This window comes from Dicentrarchus labrax, unplaced genomic scaffold (assembly GCF_905237075.1).
Source record: "Dicentrarchus labrax unplaced genomic scaffold, dlabrax2021, whole genome shotgun sequence".
NCBI lineage: Eukaryota > Metazoa > Chordata > Actinopteri > Moronidae > Dicentrarchus > Dicentrarchus labrax.
The window spans coordinates 8,205,313-8,230,789 of record NW_026136709.1 but is presented as its reverse complement, the minus strand read 5'-3'; the positions used below and the strand labels follow the sequence as shown (position 1 = coordinate 8,230,789).

The 25,477-nt window shown below is 41.3% G+C and overlaps 1 protein-coding gene across 2 annotated transcripts in view; it reads left to right on the top strand.

Moving 5' to 3' along the window:
- LOC127369575 (matrix metalloproteinase-16) overlaps positions 1 to 25,477 on the top strand; it is a 70,783-nt gene that overhangs the window by 25,970 nt on the left and 19,336 nt on the right. For both annotated transcript variants that reach the window (XM_051411070.1, XM_051411069.1), the window contains 2 exons: positions 18,962 to 19,123; positions 23,216 to 23,433. In XM_051411070.1, the coding sequence (XP_051267030.1) occupies positions 18,962 to 19,123; positions 23,216 to 23,433 (380 nt within the window). The remainder of the gene's footprint in view (positions 1 to 18,961; positions 19,124 to 23,215; positions 23,434 to 25,477) is intronic.

Genomic DNA, 25,477 nt, shown 5'->3' with positions numbered 1-25,477 from the left:
GGTTAGTCAGATAAGTCACCTGGATGGTGTGAATGTAAAATATGTACATTGATATTTTGGGCTCTGACCTCCCCATAAAGAAACACTGAGCTCAGCACAGCAGGGAGTGGGGAATAAGGCCTAAGGGGACATAGGCTCAGAGTTTACAGGTGGATGCTGAGGTGGGGCTTTTGAAAGACTACTTGGAAAAACAGCAGCGGTGAGAGTGAGAGTGAGCAGAGCACTGACGGTTCAAGTTCACCACCATGATCACGAGGGTGCGTTGCATATAGGAAGTGAGAGGAGTACGCCACCTGAGTGTAGTGGCAGACTCAAGTTGACAGCGTAAACTAGCCTGCAGGCTTCACTTCATTAATAAAATATTATTGGTCATTAAAGTGTATTTCAAAGGTAATGTTGTTACCTATCACACTCCCATGCTCAATGTTTTCACGTTTTTTATTCATACAGCCCAAGATTACACATTTTTCCTTCCCTAACCCTTTAATATAATTTTCTAAACTCAAAGATACACTTATTAGCTTTTTCTTTTTAGACTTTTAACTACATCTCATGGTCTTCATTAGCAAATGGAACAGACATAATGTGTCATCATGTTTAATATTATTATTGAAATCCAAATAGTAATTTGTTGCACCAAAAAGTAAAAGGTGAAAACATATTTATTAGACATTATTATTATGATGTTTCTTTCTTAATTGACCACATTTGAATATAGCCTAATGTATTTTATACCTTGTTCCATGCATTTCTTGATTTTCTGACTAGAAAACTCAAGTCATGGAAAAACAGTAGAAGATATTTTATCATGACTGTGACAAGCTTTCCACATTCACAGTAGATCTACTCTCACTAAACCACAGACTTTGTTGCTCTGCCAGCTAGTCTGATGTATTGCAGTGTAATGCCTGCTGGATATTGGTTTTGCTGGTCCATGCACTATAGATTTCTGGTCTGTACTGGTGTGATTTAAGTCTGATCTGTTGAGGCCTGCTCGGTCCGCTCTCTTTAAAAACATCTGAGCCTGCTAGCAGATATCTTCCTCGGTGTACTACAGTAATCACATGACCTCTCACTGCACTGCGACCTCGAGCTCGTGCCCTAGCTGAGTCCTCGCCCTCGAGCCTTACAGCTTGTCAGGCTGTATGTAAGCCTTTAGCGGGGTCTGTCTGTCATGCCATTGTGCCGGTTGCATGTTGAGCAGCTGCGTTGCTGTTTAGAGTTGTGGTGTGGTCCAACAGATTTCTACGTGTGTGTGTGTGTGTGTGTGTGTGTGTGTGTGTGTGTGTGTGTGTGTGTGTGTGTGTGTGTGTGTGTGTGTGTGTGTGTGTGTGTGTGTGTGTGTGTGTGTGTGTGTGTGTGTGTGTGTGTGTGTGTATAGCATGAGTGGCAGCCTGTTGACCTCTGAACCCCTATGCAGTGTGGTGATGAAAGGGTCTCATAAGAGTAGAGAGTAGTTGGACAAACAGATGGAGGAAAGAATAGAAGAAGGGAAGAACGTACTGTTAAAGAGATAAAAGTCAAGTTGTGTTAAATACAAGTAGTGGAAGCTAAATGGATTCAGGGTTAATATTCTTGATGGGCAGTTGTCGCAGCAGGGCAACATGTGTCTCTCCGATTCTAAAAGATGGATCTTTTCAACTATCTTCTTTGAATTCCTCATTAAATCTAAGGGGCAAGTCTGCCCTGTGGTCCTCTGAGACTACTCAAGAGGAGTCATGACTGTTACTGTGTCATGAGTCAAAACAATGACAGAGATGACTGAGCGAGAACGCTCTTAAGAAATAAGGACAGAAATGAGAAGCGGGAAAAATAGATGAGTTACTAGAAGGAAGGCAGTCGAGATAACAGAGAGGGGAGGAGAAGATAAGAGAGAATGGCAGAGTATCTCTAGACAAATATTGGAGGTTCAAGAGCTCACAAGAGAGACAGACGTCGAGGGGAGGACTGAGGAAGCAGCGTGGCGAGAAGTAAAGAAAACATTTGAAGAGGAAAGGGGAGAGAGGAGAGCAGAGGAGATGAGTGGGAGCTGTTGAGCACTATGCGTCGGAAATAGAAGTGAGGAACTTGCTGTCGAAGACTGAATTTTAAGTAGAAGCAGAGGGGCTTTTGTAGGCTTAGATAATATGTTGTGAACGGCTATATTTAAGGCTTTTGAGAACGCCTAGTTTGATCGAACTGACAAGAATCACTCCGGCAGGTTGGATAACAGAAAAAGCAATCTATTAGCAGCTAATTTATTGACCACGCGTGCAGGTGAAGATCCACTTCATGCATGTCGTTTCCCCTGCCTTGGGGGAGAGGAGAAGCAGCTGTCACCGAAGGCTATGATTCACTCCCCTCAACACTCACAGACACACACAGTCTCTCTGTCCCTCAATGCAATATTAATACAGCCCCGCTGCGGCCCACACTTCTGTGAAAACATCCCATAATGCATGCAGTTCTATTACGCGCTCTCCAGCTGGCTTTCTTGCCAAATATGAACATGCACGGGCTGAATCCTGACTGCTGGCCCTGGCGGGGGGTGCTCTTATTGCTGCACAATGACTAGTGTTACACTGAGATGAATTTCTGAAGGCTCATGCAGCCCAAAGCTGCCCACAGCCAGTATTTTGTGCTGCGATATTGAATGCCTTCAAATTTCACGATCGTTATGCCAACAAATACTACAAATATCAGGTACTCTGTATTCCAGCCAGATTTCTTTTCTTTTTTTTGTCTTGGCACAATAGCAACACCTCTGAGGCAGTGTGTAGATTTTGGCAGGCGAAAACTAAAAAAACCTGTAAGATAATAGCACTGCAAGTATTACTAATGTTACTACAAATAATTAAACACAGTCACGTGTCAGTAGGTGCCTTTGTACCAGTGTATTTATCAGCTTAATATGTGACACAATCTCTTGTCATATGATATCAATACTCTGGCTCCAGTGTTTGAGAGTCAGCGATGCTTTCTTTTCTTTAACCGAACACTTTTAAACTCTGAAGTGCCAGTTTATAGCTTTTTGGCATTGAGGGTGTGTGTGTGTGTGTGTGTGTGTGTGTGTGTGTGTGTGTGTGTGTGTGTGTGTGTGTGTGTGTGTGTGTGTGTGTGTGCTGACTGTGTGTCCGACTGATGTTGGATGTATATCAATGCTTGAGCATAATTAAAACATTTTAAGGTAAAGAAAGGTCTAAGTAATGAACTTTTAGAATTGAAAAATAAGCTGAATTGATTGAGCATTAATCATCATTAAATCATCATAATATCCATAGATAAAAAACATTACAATTAACTATAATAAACTAAGTGTAGTCTGAGAATAAAGTCAAATATAGATAAAATGCAGCTAATGAAATAATAATTGCTGCAGTTTAGTGCTCTGCAGTCTCTCTTTTTGCATACAGTGTGTGCCAGCAGGTACATTTTCCTCATCACTTACACAGATATTATAATGTATTACAATTATATACTTTAATTATATACTCACAATTATATTGAGAGAAGTCGTGCAATGCAAAATGACATGTGTTACGATGCTGTCGTTATCGCGGGCCAGATATCGTGCTGGTGTGGTTCTATGACTTACTTTACCTTCTGTATGTGTAATCATGTGAACTGCTGCTGAGCGTCACTGATTGGCCAATATCAGAATTATGGTACAACTTCATGTATCAGGCTGACCGAAGGTTTACCTGTAACAGCTTTACACTGTGCTTTTGTCTGAACGAGTCCTCACACCACTGACTGTTTTGTCAGTGCCTGAATGGAGTTGGTGGAGTGAAGTTAAAGAGCCAGGTGCCTCACTGAGCACTGACAGGTAGGTTGGTTGGACTTGAAAACTTGTGCTTGACTGACTATAAAACGTCCCAAACATGCAATCCTCGACAAACTCACATCTCCAAAATACATTATTTTAATAAAAACCAGCATGTGGATGTTCTTTTTAATCTAAATGTTCAATATATAATTCCATGTATTCCAATGCAACTCGTCAGAAGGATTTGTAGTCCATCTATCATCTCCTCTCTCTTCCTGCGTAGGGAACAGCTGGGAATGATGTAATTTTAGCACATAATGTCTGTTTGTCTAGCTTTTCTTTCCTCTTTCTCATCTCTCCTACCCCTCCTTTTATTTGTGTTCTAAAAAGTTACAACTACACACACACTGACACACGCTAGAGATGAGCTCCTGTCCGGTAAGCTGCCCGTGCCTGTCATACCTAATCTCCCCCACACTGTTGTCGAGGAGGATCAGTCGTCGTAGCGACCGCTGCCAGCATGGCCCCGTAGATGTTATTGCCGTTTTGCATGGTGGCGTCACTGATGCACGCTGGAGGATTAATCCCAGTCCGAATGGAGATAAACACTTGCATACACGTGTTTTAAGTACTCACACACGCGCGTGCACTCGCACTGTTTCGTCTGCACCTTCGCTCACACTGCGACTCAGGCATTTGAGGATAGAGGATTACTCAAAAGTTGCAGTCAGAGGCACGGGCATTTTTAGCACACACAGCAGAATGAGGCTCTTATTAGGATTAGCTAATGGCATTTTGAAAAAGAGACTTGGATATACAATATACAGCAGCTGCTTCCTATATGTGTGTGTGATCTGATGCTTTTATCATGTAGACGAGAAAGATCAAGCACTCGGATAGGTGCACTAGCATCGAGAAAGGTTGGTACCCAAGTAAGACAGTTTCTAAAGGCGTTGCATATTCTTTGTTTCCACCATAGAGTTTGCATTCATCTGCCTGAGTGCCTCTTGGCTGTTTTAAAAATAACTTCCTCTTGTGACTTACTGCCTCATCACCTTCATCAAGACAATAATTTCACTGTACACATTATTATCTCAGCCAAGTAATCAGGATCAGAATCACAATCAATATAAGTACCCATATTGGTCCTCGGGCTTTCTGCTATCTTGATCTTGTGTCACTCTAAATATGAACAAATAAATTAGCTTCTGTCATAAAGCAATCTGCATGTTTAAGTATTGCATGCATGTAGAGCTGAAATAATTGGCTGATGGATCTTTGGACTGTTGGTTAAAACAAAACAAGCAATTTGAATTTATCACCTTGGGCTCTGGGGAATAAAATGAGCAATTTTCACTTTTTTTAAGGACATTTTAATGACAAAAATCATTAATTGAGAAAATAATTTAGTTTAATTGATAAGGAAAATAGTAGGTAGTTGGACTGTGGTAGATTGTTTTGCGGTAATCCTCTAATAACACATAATCTGGGGTTTTGAGAAATATTTTTCAATACTTACAGTGTAAAGTGCCATGTTGCTGCAACCATACATCTTTAGAGAAGATGTGTGTGAACCAAATCAAATATCACGGTGAATGACAATGTATTGTGGGTGGTAAATATCTGAGTAACGCAGTTGCAGCACCTGTAATCACTTTAGTAACAGTGTAGCAGAGAGCTTGTGGCAGAATTGGTTTTCTGTGAATCGCGAATGGCAAGGGAAACTCTTGGATAGAGAATCTCACATTCATCCTCAGTCACACCTTTGTCGTTGCCTCTGTTTCACACTGAACACTCTCATCCGTGCTGTGTGTGTGGTAACACACAGTTGACAGTGGACATGATCACACCACACATGGCAAACCTAAGTGCCAGAACCATTAATGTGCAGCAGATCATGCCTGAAAAGAGTTCAAACAGTGAAGAGTGTTTGACACAGAGGTTTGGAGAAATCCTTTTTTATGAAGACTAGCTGACGGATTTACCCATTTCTCTCCCTCGCTCCTTTCTCTTGTTCACTATAAAGTGTGTGTCAGCCTTTTGTGCTGCTTTAAAACAATGGGGCTTGCTGTCGAGGGAGAGGATTTGTTTAAGCAATATTTAACTGAACAAACATTTCCAACAGTGGATTAGAGAACCACTTTTGGCTTAAGGAAATTGTTTGTGGGTTTTATTCCATCATAATCAAACTGTTCATATCAGATTGGTCTTGTTGACAAAGTGAAACTCATCTCCAATTGACAGAACAAGTAAATTGGATATCTACAACCTGGCTGCTGGAAACTGTGAGGTTGTACTGTGCATAAATACAAGAAAGATCAACGTCCTTGTTGATTTTACAAAGTTGAGCAACATCCCATGTGATGTGTGATCTGTTTGATTTGTGTATCCATGCTGGAGGTAGATAACAACAACCCTGTTATGTAATCTCAAATCTGTAGGCACCTTAGACTGATCAGTTGCCTCTTTTTCTTTCTCAGTATTTCTTTTTTTCTCTTGCCTTTAGGCTGTCTGAGAAGGACACAGTGAAATATTAAGAAGAAACACATTGACTGACGTGTTCAGTCCTCTCAGTTTATCTCATTTTATATTTTGCAGTGAGGACTCACACATTTTTGTGTTATGGATTGCACAATGAAAGCTGCTAGCTTATTTTATCCGTTATGTAAAGCGAGAGACTAAAGGGGAAAATTGCAAGGGTGTGGGTGATCAGCCAATATCCCCATTGAGAGTGCAACATCCCTGGGGAGAGATGCAATCCTGGAGCTCCTACTGCTGCCCTACATTCCTAGACTGCTTGGCTTTAGAGACTGATGGATGAATAGCTATGAGGGATCAATAGATGGAGGGATAGATAGATTCATGGGAGAATAAACTAAAGACATAATAGGTTGTGATGGGGGAGGGCAGAGGTTGGAGAGGAATCTTATGCAGGAAGGCTAAGAAGACATTGCGGAAAATGTTTCAACAAAGGTAAAATCGGGAGGCAGAGCGCTGCAGGGCAGAGAGCAGAGGGATTCTGGAGGGATTTAGTGTGAGCACAGGATAAGGAAGGGGGTAAAAAAAATGGAACTGGAGATGGAGATGATTAGATTTTCTTTTCATCAGTGCTCAACGGGCCACAACCACTTTTGAAAGGGAGTGCAGTTGGAGAAGATGTTTTTTTTTTTATTTGACAGTTTTCAATTTCTGCGCAACAAAAAAAGGCGAACAAGCAAACGCTCATCCGTGCTTTATCACAAGGTCATCTTTGTGGGCTGAGGCCGCTGTGTTTTTCTTTGTAGAAAATCAAAGCGATGCACGCAGGAATAGATAAGACTGATTCCATTTTGTCTTTCAGTCACACTGTGGCTGATTGGATTTTACACACAAAAAACAACAACTTGACACTAGAGGGAAAAAAGAAAGTTTCATTACCACCACTGCATACCATGACTGTACACAAACACCCAGTCTCACCCGAGGGTGACTTATAAGGCCTGGTATGCCTTCAAGGACCTCTGGCCTCTAGTAGTGTAAGTGAAAACTATGTAACATAACACAGCATGCAAGCTAGACCTACACACAGGAAATTAGAGATTCCAAGGCTTTATTATTTTCTTCACCCATGCCCCTAAAATGGGCCAAAGAGGTTAGAAAAACACTACGAGTCAAAATACGCCTAGAATTTATGTTTCCAGGTACTGCAATAAGATAACGGGGGCTGACTCGGTCAGGCACTCAATAACATGAGTGATGACTGGCTGAGGGAGGGGACGTCGGGATGGGCTTGACATTGATCAGCTGATTGATTGATGGTCGCAGCAGAAAGCTCTGCTCCCTGGCGTCGATTGGCAGAGCGGTTTATCATTGACGTCCAATGCTGTAACTTGATTTTACATTCAAAGCGGCCATCATTTGGGGTGTTTTTACCAGCAGACAATGGAGATCAATCTTTGGCTTCTTAGCAGTGGACAGCACAGTGCAATGTTATGTGGAGCGGCCTCTGTTGACTCAGGGTATTGTAAGGAAAGAGAGAACAGAAGACTAGAAAAAACTAGCAGAAAATCAGAGGTGTTAGAGCAAGTAGAGTACAAGAGAGAAAGATAGAAGGGAGGTTGAGGAGTAGAGGAGCATATGGTGTCCTCGCAGGTTTATTTTTAGATTGCTACTCCTACTGGGTGATGATGAGAAGGAAGCAGTGGACTGTCTTTTCCACCCAGTTTCTCTTACTTTTATTCCTCCAATGTCTCTCTCGCGCTTACTCTCCATTTAATTCAGTGGGTGTAGTTGGCATGACGCTTAGTGTGCTTCCGAAGCATTGTTACAGTTACAATAATAATGACTACAAAAGAAACCAGCAAAATAAGAATAAAAACAAACCTGTATCACATGCACAGGTGACTATCTACAAAAAAGGAAAAGAAAGAAATGGAGAAATCCACTTTGTTTGATGATATTTCCTGCTAGCTGTCCCATTTTTTTATGTGGCAGGCAGTAACATATTTAACAGCCAGCACTACCCGAGAGTGAAGAGTAATTTCTCTTTGCTGTCCAGACATTGAAATTGCAGTGTGTATTTCTAAATATTGGAAAGAATGTCTCTGTATGTTGGTTGGACAAAGTTTTAGGAAGTTAAGTTTGTCTGGAGAGTGAGGTCCATCTGTCTGGTGTCAAACCCTGGTCATTCAGTCTGTACACCGTCATGGTCTTTTTTAGGTTACTTATCGGCTATTTTGGTCAGTCTGTCGCTGCATGTTATTCCAGTTTGTGTTTGGATTTGTTGTTCCATTCCTGAAAATGATGTATTTTTGTTTTTCTTTAGTTATAATTTGTTCTAATGGTCAGAGTGACAGTTATGTCAACAAGGGGCCTCCTTTCTGTGTTCTTAGCAGGACAGGGCTTAATAATGTTAAGTGGTAGTCACTATTTTATTATTTTTTTTAAGAAGTTAAGAATATTTACCCGCTGCCCTGCAAGCAAAGTGCAAGCTTTACTCTGGGCTTTAGAGAAATATGTGTGCAGAGTTAGATAGATTTTTGTCCCAATAACTTTGTTTGCAAGATTATAACCTCATATCTCAGCCCGACGAACCGAGTGTATTACGTTCTTTGATTGAATAGAATTGGCTTTCACAGTTCATTTCCAGTGTGATTCAATTTATAGTGTCAATGTTTTCTGGTACTCTGCAATGCATTATTAAGTGTATTATTGTTCGACATCTTTGCCCTGGGTCCAGACAAATCAGTGAAAGCTCTGATTTTCTTATGAACCATTTGTTGTTTCCTCAGAAGTGGTAATAGTGCGTAACCCATTAACTATTTTAAGTGAAAGTCTGATTTGAATTAAATCCCCAATGGTATGAAAAGAAAATGTAATATAAAAAATAATATAATAAAATCATAGAACTAGGCAGTGTTTCTCTATTTGATTCCCTACAATATGAAATGATGTGTCATTTGCCTTTAACCTAGATATTTTTAGGAAATAAGCATTAATGTGGGTGTAAAGTCTGGCTGTAATGACTGAGAAGGTCCAAGCCCCATTCAAGTGTTTATGTAGTGAAAAAGAAGCCTGTCATCGGCATAAAGGAAGATTTGCCTTCTTTGTCCTAAATTAGACATGGTATTTGTAATTGTTTTTATAATATCATTATCACCCACAAAAATAAAAACAGATATATAATTTTGAGTTTCTGTCTCCAAGCTCTTGCTTGATTAAAGAAACAGAAAAGTTAAATTACTCCTCCTTCTTTCAAGGTTGTTCAGCCTCCCAGAAAAACCCTTCCTTCCTTCCCACTTTATAGATCGTCAATCTTTCCTATGTCCTTCCGTCTCTATCTTTGTCCCTCTATCTCTCCTACTCTGCCACTGCCTCTCTCTATCTCTCAGAGAAAATAAATGAGGAGAATCAGATGCTTTTTCTTACCACAGGAGCAGATCTTTATCTTTTACTGGAAGCGTGTATATGTGTGAGTCCTGAGGACGTCCAGCATGGCTACATTTGGGAAGGAAGTAGGAACAGTATTGATGGTTGGGTTACTGTAAGTAGAAGAGTTTGTGGGAGGACACAGGTAGTAAAACAGCACAGAAAGCCACACACACACGCACACACACATATTTCAAGGGTGCTGGAAGAACTCACTACCTTGTAGGCAGTTTATCTCAAGGATGCAGTATGACAGTTGACATTACATGATGAAACACTATGATATGATACAGTGCAATATAATAGATAAGTATAGGATACTGCACAATCCAGTCTAGGAACATGATGAATGTATTAGATGCACTACTATTTGCCACAATACATAGATGTGTTTTACAATATCGAGCACACTGTATATCTGTGTGATATGGTAATACATATAGCTATAGACTTTGCCTTTCAGGCTGTCCTGACCTGTGATTGGTGGAGGCTGTTGGTGCTGTACATGGCCTGACGGGATGACTGCAAACACTATTCAGGGATGGAAAATATACTGCCACCTTCTCTGCATCAAAACATTAATAGTCTCTGAAAAAGACACTACAATAGAATATCCATCAAAGATAAAGCAGGGAGGGCATGATGGAATAAAGATGCAATCTGCCAATGAAACTAAATGTGATTTCTTTTTTTTAAAGGAAGGCTGGAAATCAGTTTTTTGTGTTAGACTTACATAATTATGAATGCATGTTCCAATTGGCTAGATACAGCACCTTTTAATACCTTGTTTACTGTGTGCGAAAATATCTCTGATGGTTACATAAGCATGTTAGTTTAATTTCCAACTATGAACACCGCATTTCAGAGAAAGATAGGGGATTCAAGTCATTACTTTCACAAAGAAAACGAAATAAAGAGAATGAAAGCAGAGATATCAACATGCGTTCCTTCCCACCAGGCTACCACTAGAAATAGACGGCCGCCTACTGACAGCAGCATCAACTTCCACGTGGGCGGCAGTACTCTCTTCCGCCCCCACACATGAATACACACACGCACACACTTACACTCTCAGAAGCACACACATGCACACAAACCGCACACCTGGGGAGACTTGCCCTCCCACCAGTCAGTCAGATGCTCTCATAACCTCGTACCCATAATCCTTAGCAAACAAAAAGTGTAAACAGCTCTGCCTAGGGTAAGTCTCCCTCTGAGAACACACATATTATCACTGTTCTAGGAACATCACTTGTGTCTTTAGTGATGTGTGTTTCGTGCTTGTTTCTGTATTGAAAAGATGAAGTAGCCATGTTAGAGGGAACATTTTAGGAATCTTCAAGGATGCTTTGACAAACTAGTAACCCACTGAGAGTTCAACATAGATCACCCTTTGTTATTATCTGGATCACTAAAGGGAAAATGTGTTTTCTACAAACCCAGACTCACTCGTAACCTAGTTACATTAAGTCCTCAGGCTAGGGACACATCCACAAAGGCAGCTTTTATCTGTAAATATCAAACTTGCATCAGTATGCAACAAACTGCATACTGGAAGAAAAGTCTCACCTAATAATTTTATTGTTGATCATGTCATGAAAGAAAGAAGGGTTTTGGCAACTGTTTAAAGGCAGTGAACATTTCCATCTACTGCACAAGAATGTAGAAGAAACTAGAAAAGATTGCGTTCTCTTAGGCCTGAAAGGATTTCAAGTGCCATTCAAGCAAGCATTGAAATAAGAAATATCAGATAAAAGAGATGAAGGCAGTTAAAATATCAGTTGATGTATAACAATTGAAAGCTGTGGAACTGTCAATTAAGGGGTAAGAAATGAAAGCATTAAGCACTCGATGTGTGAGTGAGGTGTGAGTAGAAGTTCAGATTTCAGCTGAAGTGGAAGCACTGACAACAGTTGAAACGGACTGAAACTTCAACTTCTTTCAGCACTTCCAATCAACTGCTATTTATACTTCTTTTTAGTTTTTGTATTTAAACTGCCGCTTCAACTTCAACTTTGTAGTAAGAATTGACAGGTACGTCAGTTGGCAACTGTGGAAAAGCAGCAAGAATTTTCCTTTTTTCCACAAGAAAATAGAAAAAAAACACCAAAGACTAAGACGTAACAAGCTAGGTGTTCGTAGAAGTTGAGGATTTACTGAGTGCTAGGTGGGTAATCACTTTTTTGCCAAACTTACATGAGGTCCAAAGTCATACTCTACAATGTATGTTTACCTAGACAATATTAAAAAAGAGATCTGTACTATATTTTAGGTTTTGTACCATCATTACAAATGGTACCATTATTTCTCTTCCCAGTTTACTGGTACAAGCTGAATTGAGAAAGAGAGTTTTTCCAGCAAGTTGTAGGTGAAGTAACATTACTGTTTGCGGTTTTCTGTGGCCACAGACACAGCTGCAGAAGTGTGTGCGAGCTTGTGAAACGCAAACATGCCCACACCATTGCTTACGAATACATTATTAATGATTAATGATCACAATGAAAATGTACACACATCCCCGTCTTGCTCACAGGTGCTGCACAGAGATAAACATGACAAGAATAAAGGATGTCCTTTTCTTGGCAGCATTTTTTCCTCCTTTCTGCTGGTTTATTTACCTCGAGTCCACAGGAATGGCCAATATTTGAATCCCTGGCAACGTTCCACACACAAAATTTCGGTCTGTAGCAGTCTCTGTAAATAAATAATTTCTCCAGTGTACATATGTTGCTTCCATCAGCTGGGGTTTTGTTCTCTGACAAGCTTGTGAGAATTAAGTGTAATAGATTCAACAGCAGCAAGTGTTGCTCGACTAATGTCAACAGCCTACAGCAAGACAGAGAGAGAGAGAGAGAACGGGCGGACAAAGAGTGAGGAGGTCGAATAAGAGGGGAGGGAGGAGAGCAAGGGGAACAACAGTCTGCTCTCCTCTATAGGAAAGTGTAGCTCAATGGATGGTGTGTGGTACTGACACTGCCAGGGTGAGGACTTTGACGAACACTGGGGGTAACCACGCTAACAGTGGGTTCATCCAAATTTGTTCTGTTTTTTTTTTTTTTCAAATAATTGCAAAAAGTCAAAGGCAAACAGTCCAGAAATGTAGTTAAAGGGTTAGCATCTTAGGTAAAATCTTGACTGATCATAATTAAAAATATGGAACACCAGTGATCCCAATATTATTGCTACAAACAATATCTTATGGGTTTTGGAGATAGCATGGGCCGTTATGACCAGTAGCTTAAGGTGACCATTGATAGCTAACATTATGGCTAATCCAAGCCATTGCTCGCAATCTTTAGATAGACGTTGCTGCTTTGTTGACTGTGTGACTTTATTATATTTGTACTACTGGCGTTCTATGTTTTATTATTATCCTAATTGTCTTATGGCTAAAAGTTGAGCGAGGGTTGCAGGCTCAATTTAATGGTTGTGGTGGTAGTCTGTGTAACATACTGTATGAATATTGGTGGTGGGGTGCGTTACAAATATATTATCCACCTACAACGTTTTAATCATAATTTGTGCCGCAGCAAACCATCAAGGAATGGCATTTTCACTCCAACTTGGATATGAAAATTCCGCTGATTTTACATCTGAAAACCTTGGTGTTTATACATGTGGCACTGTAAGTTGATTTGGTGAAATGCACCAAATGGCACACTGTGTGTTTCTGTTTTGTCCTGTGAGGGTATGTTGGAAGCAGAGGGAGTGTGAAAGTAGAGCGAGCAGAATGCGGCCATTGTACTTTGGCTGTATTCTTCACAATTGTCACTCTGTCAAGTCAGGCACACAGCTCTGGTCTGACAGCCAGCAGAGCTTTGTGAGCCCAGGGCCCTCTGAGCCAGGCACTGAACCACTGGGCTGAGATCCTCTGGCAGCTTGTCAGCACAGCACAGCACAGCACAGCACAGTGCTCTCATTGACTCACACTCTGTTTCGCTGTCTCTGCTGCCTCTCTGGACTCTCTGCTTTTCTTCTCTCGTCACATATCTCCAGCTTCCTTCAGGGTCAAGGTTCTTCTGGTTGTGCCGGCTCAGAGAAACAACATCCAGTGTCAGTATTGTGAACTTTAACTCGGCTAGTGGATAACAGCTGATTTCCTTCCTTTTCCTGATCTCCATTGTTGAGCTCTCAGCCAGTGTCAGGGGCAGTAAAATACCTTACAGTTGTATCACCAGCCTGCTTCCCAATTTCAGCTTCTTGAAAACCAATACCATTTTTATGGGATAAAAGATGGTGAAGGGCCTCCACTTTCATTCAATGTTACTGAGGTTCTGCATGAAAAGTACACAAATGAAAGATACATTTTTTTCATTTATCTTTTGTAAATTAATATAATTTTCTCTCTTTGCCACACAGAACTTCATGTGTTCGGTTTTGAGGCTAGTGAGATATTTTTACATCAGTGATTCCCAACCAGGGGTACATGGAAACATGGAAACACCTGAACACCGGACTACATGTTACAATTGCAAGGACATGAGAACTAGTTAAAGGGAGAAAAGTGTAAGAAGGTCGCTAAAAGTAATGGATAAATGGTTGGAAAAGATGGCTAAAGTAATGAATAAACAGTTCAAATAGTGAAAGTAATGGATGAATAAACTGTTAAATAAAGGCAGTTAGCTGAAAATATTGGATAAACAGTTGAAATAGGTCCAATTAAATGTTTGAAATGTAATGGATAAATAGTTGAAACATCCTGCTTATGCCACTACTACAGTGACAGTAGTACAAATGCAAACTTCACCAAACCGACCGAACACTGACAGTTCACTTATGGACATTTCTATAATAATGTTAAATATCAACCTGTTTAAATTGTGTGGGAACATGAGATAAACTGGCCAAAGAGGTGTTAATTGCATTTTCAAGAATGTTTCTGAAATTGTAGTTAAAACCTTTTTGCATTTACTTTACAGTGCAGTGCTGTTTTTCCAAGACCATTCCTGAAAGTGCAGTGTCAGCCACTCAGGGAGGTGTGGGAGCTGAACAATGGGAAACATTTCAGGTCCTCCGGGACAAAGAGAGTGCTTATGCTTGCTTGGACTTGGACGGCAAAACAACAGCAACGAGATAACAGCAGTAACAGTGGCAGCTGTGTGTTCTAAAGAAAGAGGATAGGAGTTAGAAATTGTCGGTCTCTGCTGGGCATCCTCGTCCATACAATAGGAGGAGTGAGGGCTGTTATAAGTTTGTTTTGCAGGCTTTTTTTTTTTTTCGCTAGTTCAAGATGTTGATATGGTGTTTCCGTCACAAGGGATTGTTGTGTTTTCGAAAGCCGTCCTGACTGCAGAGAAAAAAAATAGGTCCCTTGATAGCGCTCATAATTTGTCTGCACAGGACAGAAAGAGACGAGCGTGACAATGAACATCCGAAATTGTATAAGGGAGTAGCGAAGCCAACAAGTGGGCAGCCGTGCTTGTAGCTGATGTCAAATGTCTCGTGTTGAGTGAACCACGGGTGCTTACTTAAACGGTAAGGAAGCAGAGAGGGTTACAGGCCCCCGGAGGCCCGCGCTGACAACCTGAGCTATTACTGCAATTGAACAGCGCCGTCCAGGGGCCCCGTATCTGATTTGTGGGCCAGTGTGTGTTTATCTCCACGTGTTTATGTCTGAAACCCCGCTACTCCCATGTCACGTGTGCCCACAGCCAGCAGATGGGCTGTAGCAGCGGTGGCATGTGCAGGGAGCCGGTAAATTATGGAGAAAGAGGCAGGTAGAGGTTTCTGGTTTCTAATCACAACCCCTGTTTACTTTACTGCAACCCTGTGGGGAAAGACAGAGAGAGGTACGTCTGATCATAAATCTCCAGTGACTCTCCTCTTCCACCTCTTCCACTCTATCTTCCCTTCTTTATTTTTCTGGGTTTTTTTTTTTTCCTTCTTGGCTACACTATCTCATTAGCAGCAACCTTGACCCATCCTGAGGAGAGTGTCGACAAGACTGCTGCTGCCGCGGGCTGCCACTGTGATCATTGCCCACTTAACATGGAAACAAATAAAACAATACTAGGAGTTTTGTGCTTTGTTACTTCAGTTTTGTGCCTGAAATAGTTGCTTGGGATGAGATATTTTTATGCTAAATTCTTGGCCAAACCAGGCACAGATGAGAATGATGAATCACAGTGTGGTGAAAATATAGGACTCACTGTCTCTTCTTTCCCCCCCTCCCCCCCATCCAGTGGGTTATCACACAAGCCCTGCTGAGCTTTGTAATGTATTCCATCTCCTGGCTTTGTTTTCTTCAACTGTGTCCTGCTGCGGAAGCCCTCTCTCTCTATTTTGTGCTTTATTTTTTGTGTTTGGGGGCTGAGATACGGCCACTGACGGGAGGGTGATGCTACAAATGCCAAGGTCAAAGGTTCCAGTTGTATAATTCGTCATCTCCATCTTTTGTGATTGCTGGAACATTGGAACATCTAACAAAGATAACAAATAGTCCCGAGCCTTATCGTTTTCCTCGCCTCAGTTTTTCCCCTTCTCTTCATCATCCTGTTGTTTTTTCTTCACTTTTCCTCATGCAGCCATCACTCCGAACGCCCTTTCCCCTCAGTTTACCTCACCTTTTTTTTTATCTCTGTATTTATCTACTCTGAATCTTTCTCTCCCACTCATCTCTTTCTCCCTCCCATAACTTTTTCTCTCGCCTTCATCTAGCTTCTTTTCTTTTCCTTGTGCAACATCCCCTTGCATTACTTCTTTGTGTCTTTCATCCTTCGTACACACCCCTTCTCCTTCCACACTCTACCATCCCCTGTGTAGGCTCTGTATACCTTCCAGCTGATAATTAGCCAGGCAGTACAAACTGCCTCGGCTCTGTTTGTGGCCCCGGGGCCAACAGGACGTCCCTGTCTACAACAGCGTGACTTCCATAAGCAACCGACACAAAGTGACAACACTGACCTCAAATGGCCCCAGGAGGCAGGAAGACAGACTCAAGATTGAGGGATAGAACAAGACGGAGATGAAAAAAGACAGACAGTCCTTCCATTTACACACAGAGCTGATGTGACCAGCACATCTGTAGGGTCTACCTGCACTGGTACAACTCTTATGTACTTGTGTCTGTAAATGAAGAACCTCTTTGCACAATATTAAATAAATATATGCAACACTTGGGCTTGATACTGTATTGTATGTTTTCTAAATAAATATTTGGCAAGTAGTTACTCCTCAAGTTTTAATGCTGCCAAAAGAATCTGTCAATGTTTTTGTTGATGGATGCTATTATTTTTCTTATTGATAATTTTTATATTTGCAAATTAGTTCATTATAATGACGTGTAGTTCATCAGTCATATACTGTAATGCACTGAAGCCTGTGCAGAAGTGTTTTAAAGCCTCCATTTAGGCCCATTACATGTATAACTCAGCTAATGTATGAGTTTTCATTAGATTATAAAGTCATTCTGAAGTTAGGCCAATCAGTATCAGTGCACTCACACACATTTTATCCGGGTAATACTTCTGTAGTTGATTGTGCTGACAATCAGTTGACCCAACTGTACTACTCTACCATGGGAAAAAAAACCTACCAGTTGTCATGGTCACATCTGTATGTTGTGGAATAACTGCATCAGCTTTTGTACAGTGATAATTCAGATGTTTAAAACTGCTACATTGAGCACTTTTACTCCTCTGCTCCCTCTGCCATTTACAGGAAACGGCCCAAAGAAGGGTCGTCAGCTGCGGAGGAGTGTGACCCTGTTTCCCCCTCGAGTGCCTATTCCTAAATCTCTGAGCCGTTTCTCTTTTCGCTTTATCTCCTCTCCTCTCCCCGCCTCTCTTTATTTGCTCTAAACTCTTATCTCCAGACACTTGTACAATATTACAAGCTTGCATTAATTTGCCTCACTTTCTGTACTTCTCCAACTTTTACAAGCCATCTATTTTCATTGGAAGAAATTGGCTGAACGGTCGAGCTTTTTCAGCAAAATCCTGGACATTAATGCAGCCTGTGTGTCCTTTTACACCCGTGCAGTAGAGGGCTTTACATCAACCCTATAAAGACTCTCTGACATTTATACAGTCAAATATCCTTCACAAGGTTCCAATTAAGCCGTTTCTCTGCTGTAGTCTGATCTGTAAATTCTTAAGCATTGTACTGTACCTGCTAAGAAGCGATCTGAATCACGGTCTGTATCTGCTGATGCGTTATTCATGTGACAGATTTGCAGCGGATAAGTGCCTCACTTTAGTAGGATTCACAATGAATAAGTGATGTGCTTTTTCATTCCTGTCGACTCTCTCGTTGTGATAAGAGAGAAAAAGGGAAAACTGAAGAGAGGTGGCAGCGGAGAGAGCATCAGAAGGTCAACCTTGAAACCAAGAATTTTGACCAGCCCATTTTCAAACCTATTTAAAAAGGCCAGTTTTTACCAATATTTAGTGTCTTTAAATTTGTATGCCAAAAGATCACTGTTTGTCATACGGTTTTATTATAACAAGTGCAAAAGGCTCTCCTTTGAAGTAAAGTAATGACATTTATTTTGAAGCATTAGATGTCTCCTTGGAATGAGGTTGACGGCTTCCCACAGACAGCCAGTGTACTATAATAAATTATTTATAAGACATAGCAGTCTAACCCTAATTGTATGAGTTTCTCAACAATGATGATGAGTTTCTTTATGGGTTGGATTTGACATCTTGGCAGAAGATCAGAGGGGAGGTTGAAGTGGAGTGTTTTTTGTTGTTGTTTTGGTTGCCAGTGACGCAAGTTGAGGAACTTCAATGGGACACAAAGGGGGCGGCTTTAAATCCCAAATAACCAAATCTAATACAGCTGGGATTGGGTTGGGGCTTGGCTGCCGGCCACCGAGGGTTTCTCAGTCAAAAGGTCAACCCAGTGTAGTCATCGGCTTACCACGGCTCGAGACTAATTACAGAGCGCGGGGGTTTTCTATGCTCTGTGAGGGGGAATGTGTATGTGTGCATTGGTACGGGCTTGTGTTTCTGTGTAATATGTCCCTTCAGTGGCTGTTTGCTACATAATCCACTCATTAGGTGCATAAGTGGTGGATTATCTATGCTCACACACACACACACACAGACACATGTTTGGAAACATGTGGTTGCGAGGACCATTCATGTTCTTCACTGTTTTATCCTCTAACCTGAAACTTTTCCCTTAAAGCCTGTTCTTTATTTAAATCAGCCAGTACAGAACTTGCTAAACTTGGCTTTATTTTGAAGGAACTACACTGGCGCTGCCAACCAGAACAGGTGCAACTTGTGAGAGATATAAAATGCTGCAACACACATTTACTGTGGACCACAGCAATGACAGACCGCTCTCTCTTTCTGCTTCTAGGTAACGATTTGTTCCTGGTAGCGGTCCATGAGCTCGGCCACGCACTGGGCCTCGAGCACTCCAACGACCCCACGGCCATCATGGCTCCTTTCTACCAGTACATGGACACTGACAACTTTAAACTGCCCATGGACGACCTCCTGGGCATCCAGAAGATTTATGGTAAGGCTTCATGTACAGAGCAACTGTACTAATACACTACTAGTCCAGGAACACTCTTTTTTTCTGTTATTCTAACCTAGTTATAACCCAAGATGGCTTTGATAGCCACATAAAGCACAGATGTAAGATTAAGACTTAAATTTAAGATCACAGGAGACGAGGGCTTCATCATCAGAGCACCTACACATTCCTCACTGACACAGCTGACAGATGCTGATTGCAGTGCTTTGTCTAAAGCTGATGTATCTCTGGGGCGGGTTTATCAGAAGTGTAAAATTCAATTTGACGGTAACAGATTTATGTAAGCATCAGTGCAGTCTTCATTTTTACGCTCTCAGAGTTGAAACCGTACTCAATCTAGATATCTGCGTGTTGTTTTGATTGGGTTTGATTTGTCTTTGTAAATTTATGAATTTTAATATGTATTTGAATCTTCACGTTATCGTCTCAACCTGAGTTTGACATTTAAGTTAAGGAACAAGTTGGTGGGAAGTCACGGTATTGTCCCTTACAGCTGCCGAGGCTGTAAACCAGTCACACTCGGCTGAGATAACTGTGGTCTGTCATATGAATGGCTACACACACACACACACACACACACACACACACAAAAGAACCTGCCATCTGCTTACATGACCAGGGCACGTCCCTTTGGGAGTGACAGACCTGGGCAAGCGATCAAATCTCTCCTCATCCCTCTCATGTTTAACTCCTCTCCGCTGCTGCTACCCCTCCCTCCTCCTCCTCCTCCCTGTTGTAGCAGGAGTTGAAGGGCAGGACAAGTGATGGCAGCTCCTCTCTCGGTCTCATTTATTTTCCAGCAGCAGTTGGCCTCCTTTTCTTCCTCATGGCAACAGTGATGCTAGACGTGGAGGCTAAACAGGGACAAAGGTGGGAGCTGCACACTTGAGATGAATTAGAAGGTGGCGACATTAAGGTTTAAAGGGGAAAAATGCGAATGAGTTTCGATGGAGGTAGAGAGGTATAGTGCGGCTGAAGAGAAGTGGTGTGGTGGAAATGGGAAGGAGATGATGAATTCAAGACTTTGATTTGCAGTCAGTGGGAGCCAGGCAGGATCACACAATGAATTGTGGGAAGAAAAGGTCTGCAAGGGTTATTATGAGCTTCACATTGTGGATCCATTCGCTGTTTCTGTTTCTCACCTTAGTGCTTGGGTCGTAGTATAGTCAGAAGGAAATGCCCACTTGCATTTATTCCTTAGATCCTCTTTACAAATATACAATAATTTCTCTTGAATATTGAAATGAACAACCTGAACTTCACTGGATATTTATCGTCGAAGTTTTAGCAGCTTGCAATTAAGTATAAATAATAAAGACAGATCATACAGGAAACATATAAAAGTGGAATCACCTTCATGTAGTTTTTTTTTTTTTCCCCATGGACAAATGACTGTTTTCTCACCGAGCTTTGAACATAATGACTTCCCACTCTTTTGAAGAGAACAGCCGACTTCCTGTTTACACATGCAGCAAGAGAAAATAAAGCCCTCACATCACTGCGAGCAGAAAAAAATGAAAGAACAGCAACCCCAAATATCATAGTGATAATTACAGTGAACTTCCTCTCAGCACCTGAACAAATAAAAGATGGTGTAACCAATAAAATAGGTAATTTGGCACTTACACTGCATAGTTTAATAGATAACAAATCTGCAGGACCTACGTGTGTTTGAGTTTGTATCAAAAGGTCTAACAGATGTAATAATTTGCACCATGGGAATTGTTGGATCCAACGTTTTGGCATCTTGAGGTTATAAATTAGGATCTAAACCTCTGCTGTATCAAATCCAATTTTTTAATGCAATTTTTGTGAGTCCCCCGACTTTATAGAAGGTCATTACAAATTGCTGGATTACCCCCTTTAAAGACACTCAGACAGGCTCTTCAGACACTTCTTAGTCTAGACCATTGGTTTCCATCTATTTTCCATTAAGGCCGGGGAGTAAGCAGATTTTCATTGGAGCCAATCACCACACCAGCTGAGTTCACTGATTAGATTCCTGTTCTTTGGTTTAAAGTGCACTAATCAGTGAAATGAGCTGCTGTAGAGATCGGCTAGGTCTTGATGGCACATGGGGGACCCCTGGTCTGACATGTGGGACCACCTGAAGATTTCCGGATCATTGGGAACAAATGTAGTGGTTTAGTGGTTAGAATTCCTGCTAGACTGAAAGACACCAAATCTGCCAAATGGCGTGTTTAATTTGGTTTACCATAATGTTGCTTTGTGTACGCATTTGCATGTTTGTCTACATGTCCATCTGACTGCGAGTCTTCCCAATGCTTACATAACTGCAGAGTGCTTTGGCTGCACTAATCTGGGATGTATTTCAGGGGATTTGATTCAGTCAGTGAAAGGAATCTCTCCTGCAGACCGCTGATCAGTCCTGCAGACTCGGAGATGTCTAGCAGAGACGCGTTCCCTCTTAACCCTCTGATCAGCGAGTGTGTCAGCTAGTTTTATGGTTTATCTTTCTTTCTGTTTTTGTTTATTTGCTTACTATTGATTTACTCCTTCAGTTAAATGATTAGTTGCTCATTCACTCCTTTAATCCTCATCTCATTCACCCACTTTTCAATCATTTGTCGAGTCATTTAACCATTCATGCATAACTTTAACCGATGTAATGTTTACAGTTGCTTTCCAGGTCATTATTATTTTATATGCCACCATTGTGCATTGATTCTTCTCATGAATGGGGCATTGGAGGGGGGGGGTAGTTTGTCACATTTGCATCTTTCATATTGCAGTCATCTATTCCTGCATCTGTTGGCCCCAATCAACACATGGCAACTCATATCCTTGTTTTCACAGTTACACAGTGTGTCATTCATGCGTCGTCATGTGCTCAATTATTCATACACACAACCCACTCGCCTGCCCTCCTCTACCTCTCTCCTCCCTCTGTTTTTTTTCTCTGCATGTCTCTCGCTCTCTTTCTCTCATGTAAATCATGAATGTGAAATGACACAGAGGCATGTCTGGGCCTCCATTTGTGAGGGAATTTTATTTTTTATCTCTACAGTGTATACATGGTTGTTTTTTTTTAACTTGTGCTTTTGATTTTCTGTTTTATTCATTACTCTTAACATATCATATTATGCTTTGGTGAGCTGAATCTCTAAATCTGGCAGTGTTGAACTCTTATCCACTGATTCACATGGCCTCATCTTGTTTTTCTATCTTCTCTTTTGTGTCTCTCGTGTGTTCCTTTCTTTGTTGTTAAATTTTCTCTTCACTTCACGCACCTCTTCCTTTGCCGTTGTGGTTCCAATTACAGGTGAAAAAGTTCAAGCTGGCTTAAAACCTTTAGCTCTCCTGCAAGGTGGCTGGTTGGTTCTAATAGCAATAATGGCAGTTGTTCACACTAAAGTTGCTTGCGTTTTCACATCATTAAATGTCTTAGTTTTTCCCACATAAACTAGTTTTCCTGCTCACTACACCCCACCCTACTCACTCTTACATCATTAGGAGAGCCTATATAATCTGCTCAAAAACAGAGCAAAAAAACGACGAAGTGGTGGTTCTGCAGCCAGTTGTTGTTTGTGACGGAAGCAGTGACCTCCTGGAGTCTCATTTTCATGTGTTAATTAGTGATCTTTAGAGATGCTGGTAGCCAGATTTAATATTTTTTCCAGTATTTGTTCAAAGCTCATAGACTGCTAGCAATACCTTCATATTTACTGTACAGAGAGATGAAAGTGCTATCAATCTTCTCATCTAAGTCTCAGCAAGAAAGTGAATGTATTTGAGTGCATTCAATTGTATTTCCTCAAATTCCTTTAAGAGATTTGTATACAGTTACTGAAGGAGAGTTTGAACTGTACTCTGATGTACATTTAATATTTGTTTCATGCATTGGTGTGTATTTATTGCAATGTATTTACAGTTATTGGTTGCTCAAAACATCACAGTATGGTGTTCAGAAGGGTATAACAATGTGTGGTCCAAATGAAACCACTTTCCCACAGACATGTAGTCAGAAAAGTTGGATTTTGGTTGCTAATAGTACTTATTGCAGAAATATGTATCACACCAGGTGAGATATTTGTCTCTGACTTCCTGCAGGGCCCCCTGATAAGATTCCCCAGCCCACCAAGCCTTTGCCGACGGCGCCCCCTCCCCGCTCCCATCCTCCTTCAGACCCCCGCAAGCCAGACAGGCAGACACGACCTCCGAGGCTGCCCCCAGGAGATAGACCGTCCCACCCTAATGCTAAACCCAACATCTGCGATGGAGGCTTCAACACCCTCGCCATACTGAGGAGAGAGATGTTTGTCTTCAAGGTAAGTGAAGAGTCTGTGTGATATCAAAACAAACCCAGGGCATTTTTCGCATTTTGTTTGTTTTGAGGAGTCATTTTGAACCCCGGAGCTGTTTTACCCAAGACTTTGTGAAAACACAGCAATCGGTCTTTGCAGCCAAACAAACTTTGAGACCTTGTTGGAAAGGTAGTCTCATGCCATATTTCCAAACCAGCAATATCATGTCTAAAGAGAGTCCTTTCCTGCACAAGAATTCTGGCTATAACTTATAACTTAATCATCTGATACATGCAACAAACTCCCTCGGTCCCTTGATTCAGAACAATGGATATGGCCTGTAGGTTTGAAAACACCACGTGGAGAGAGAAAGCTTGCTAAAATACCTAAATGTACAGAGAGCAGGAGCTTTTCTGCTAATATTCTGTATGTGCATAATGGAGAACTTTCTCACTTGGATGTAACATAAACTAAAGAGTTTTCGACATGTTGGTAGAAAAGTTGGCTAGAATTGTCAGGAGAGAACTGTGGTTGTAGCTTGTACAAATATCTTAAAACAAGTGCCTGTGTATTTTATCCCACAATTAAAGGAACTATTATGTCTAAAAGCTCTTTCCAGGTTACTCAGGGCCAGTTGAGCAAAATGAGTATTTTACACAGAAGAAACACCATGCCATGCACAGTGCAGCATCCTGTCTCCCAACAAACTCAGCCAGGTTTTCAATCCAGTGCAGGAGGGAAAAAGTGTCCCTTAATGCATCTTTATCCTTGGTGTAAGATTTAGAGCACAAGACCTTGCAGTAAGAAACAGAGAAAGACCTTGAGGCAACACAAAGCTGTCCTGTGTTCTCCACAGAGAGCAGAAAGAGTGCCTCCGATGCGGTTCTGTGAGTGTGACTGTATTTTTCTGGGTATATAAATAGATGGTATTCAATGGTTAAATAAGATGCTTGTGGAGCAAGGGGAAAAACCATTTCTCTCCTCTCTGCCACCCCCACTCTCAGTGTGTTCTTTAAATTTGAAAAAATAAATCTTGGCACCAGAGCCGCTACCTGTGAAGGTGGTATACCAAAGTTAGACTCAAAGCTCACACTGTGGAGTGGAAATAATATTGGCTCGTTACAATAGTACAAATACAGCCCCAGTCTCTTTCACATGGTGTCTGTGGAAGCTCCTGTCACCCTTCATTACTCCCAGGGCAGCAACCTGGTGTGATGGAGTGATGAGGATCATGGGATTTCTGCAGAGCTCAGAGCTACTGTGGAGACAAAAAGGACGTTCAGAAATCAGACAACCATTTTATGAGTTTAGGTAGTGAAGGATACAGGGCCAGCTGGGCTCTAAAACACCTCTTGTGTATCTGTGGGTTTGAAATCGAATTTGGGTGCAACAAGTTGTTTTGGCACTAGTTTTAAAAAAAATATTGTCTGCAGTGTGAGCATGCCAATCCTTCTACTTTAATTTGTCATAACTAATGCAACATCAGATTGAAGTTGTTTACCTCCAACCTGTTTTTATTGACTAAAATCAAAAAATCAACAATTTTTCTGAGGCTTGCTTTGACAGAGAGCAGTACTTTCAGCAGCCACCAGCTGATGGACAGATAACTGTTTCTGTGGAAGGTTTATTTGTACGGATTTGTTTTTGTAATCTTTGTAACATTTTCCCCAAATGTGATCACTTTACTGATCTCAGGATCCGTGGAAGCATGCATTAGATAGACATCTCTTTGTTTTGGTGCTGTGCCAGTGAAGAAAAACTGTGCCTTTCTCCTGTTGTAGCTCATTCAATCTGACAGATCGTCTTATGGTGAAAGAAAAACCTGAAATGCCTTGTTTGTAGGATTCAGCTATACATGCTGCTTCCATGTATTTGGGACATATATGTCACTTTCAAACACCTATAGCATTTCCTATAGCGTTTTGCCTTTATTTTTGATAGTTGGTAGCGTAGAGACAGATAGGAAATGGCATGAGAGAGAAAGAGAGCGCTATGACTCGCAACAAATGCCCTTGGCTGGAATCAAACAAGGATTGTTGCAGTTTTATCTACGTCAGCCATTAGGCTA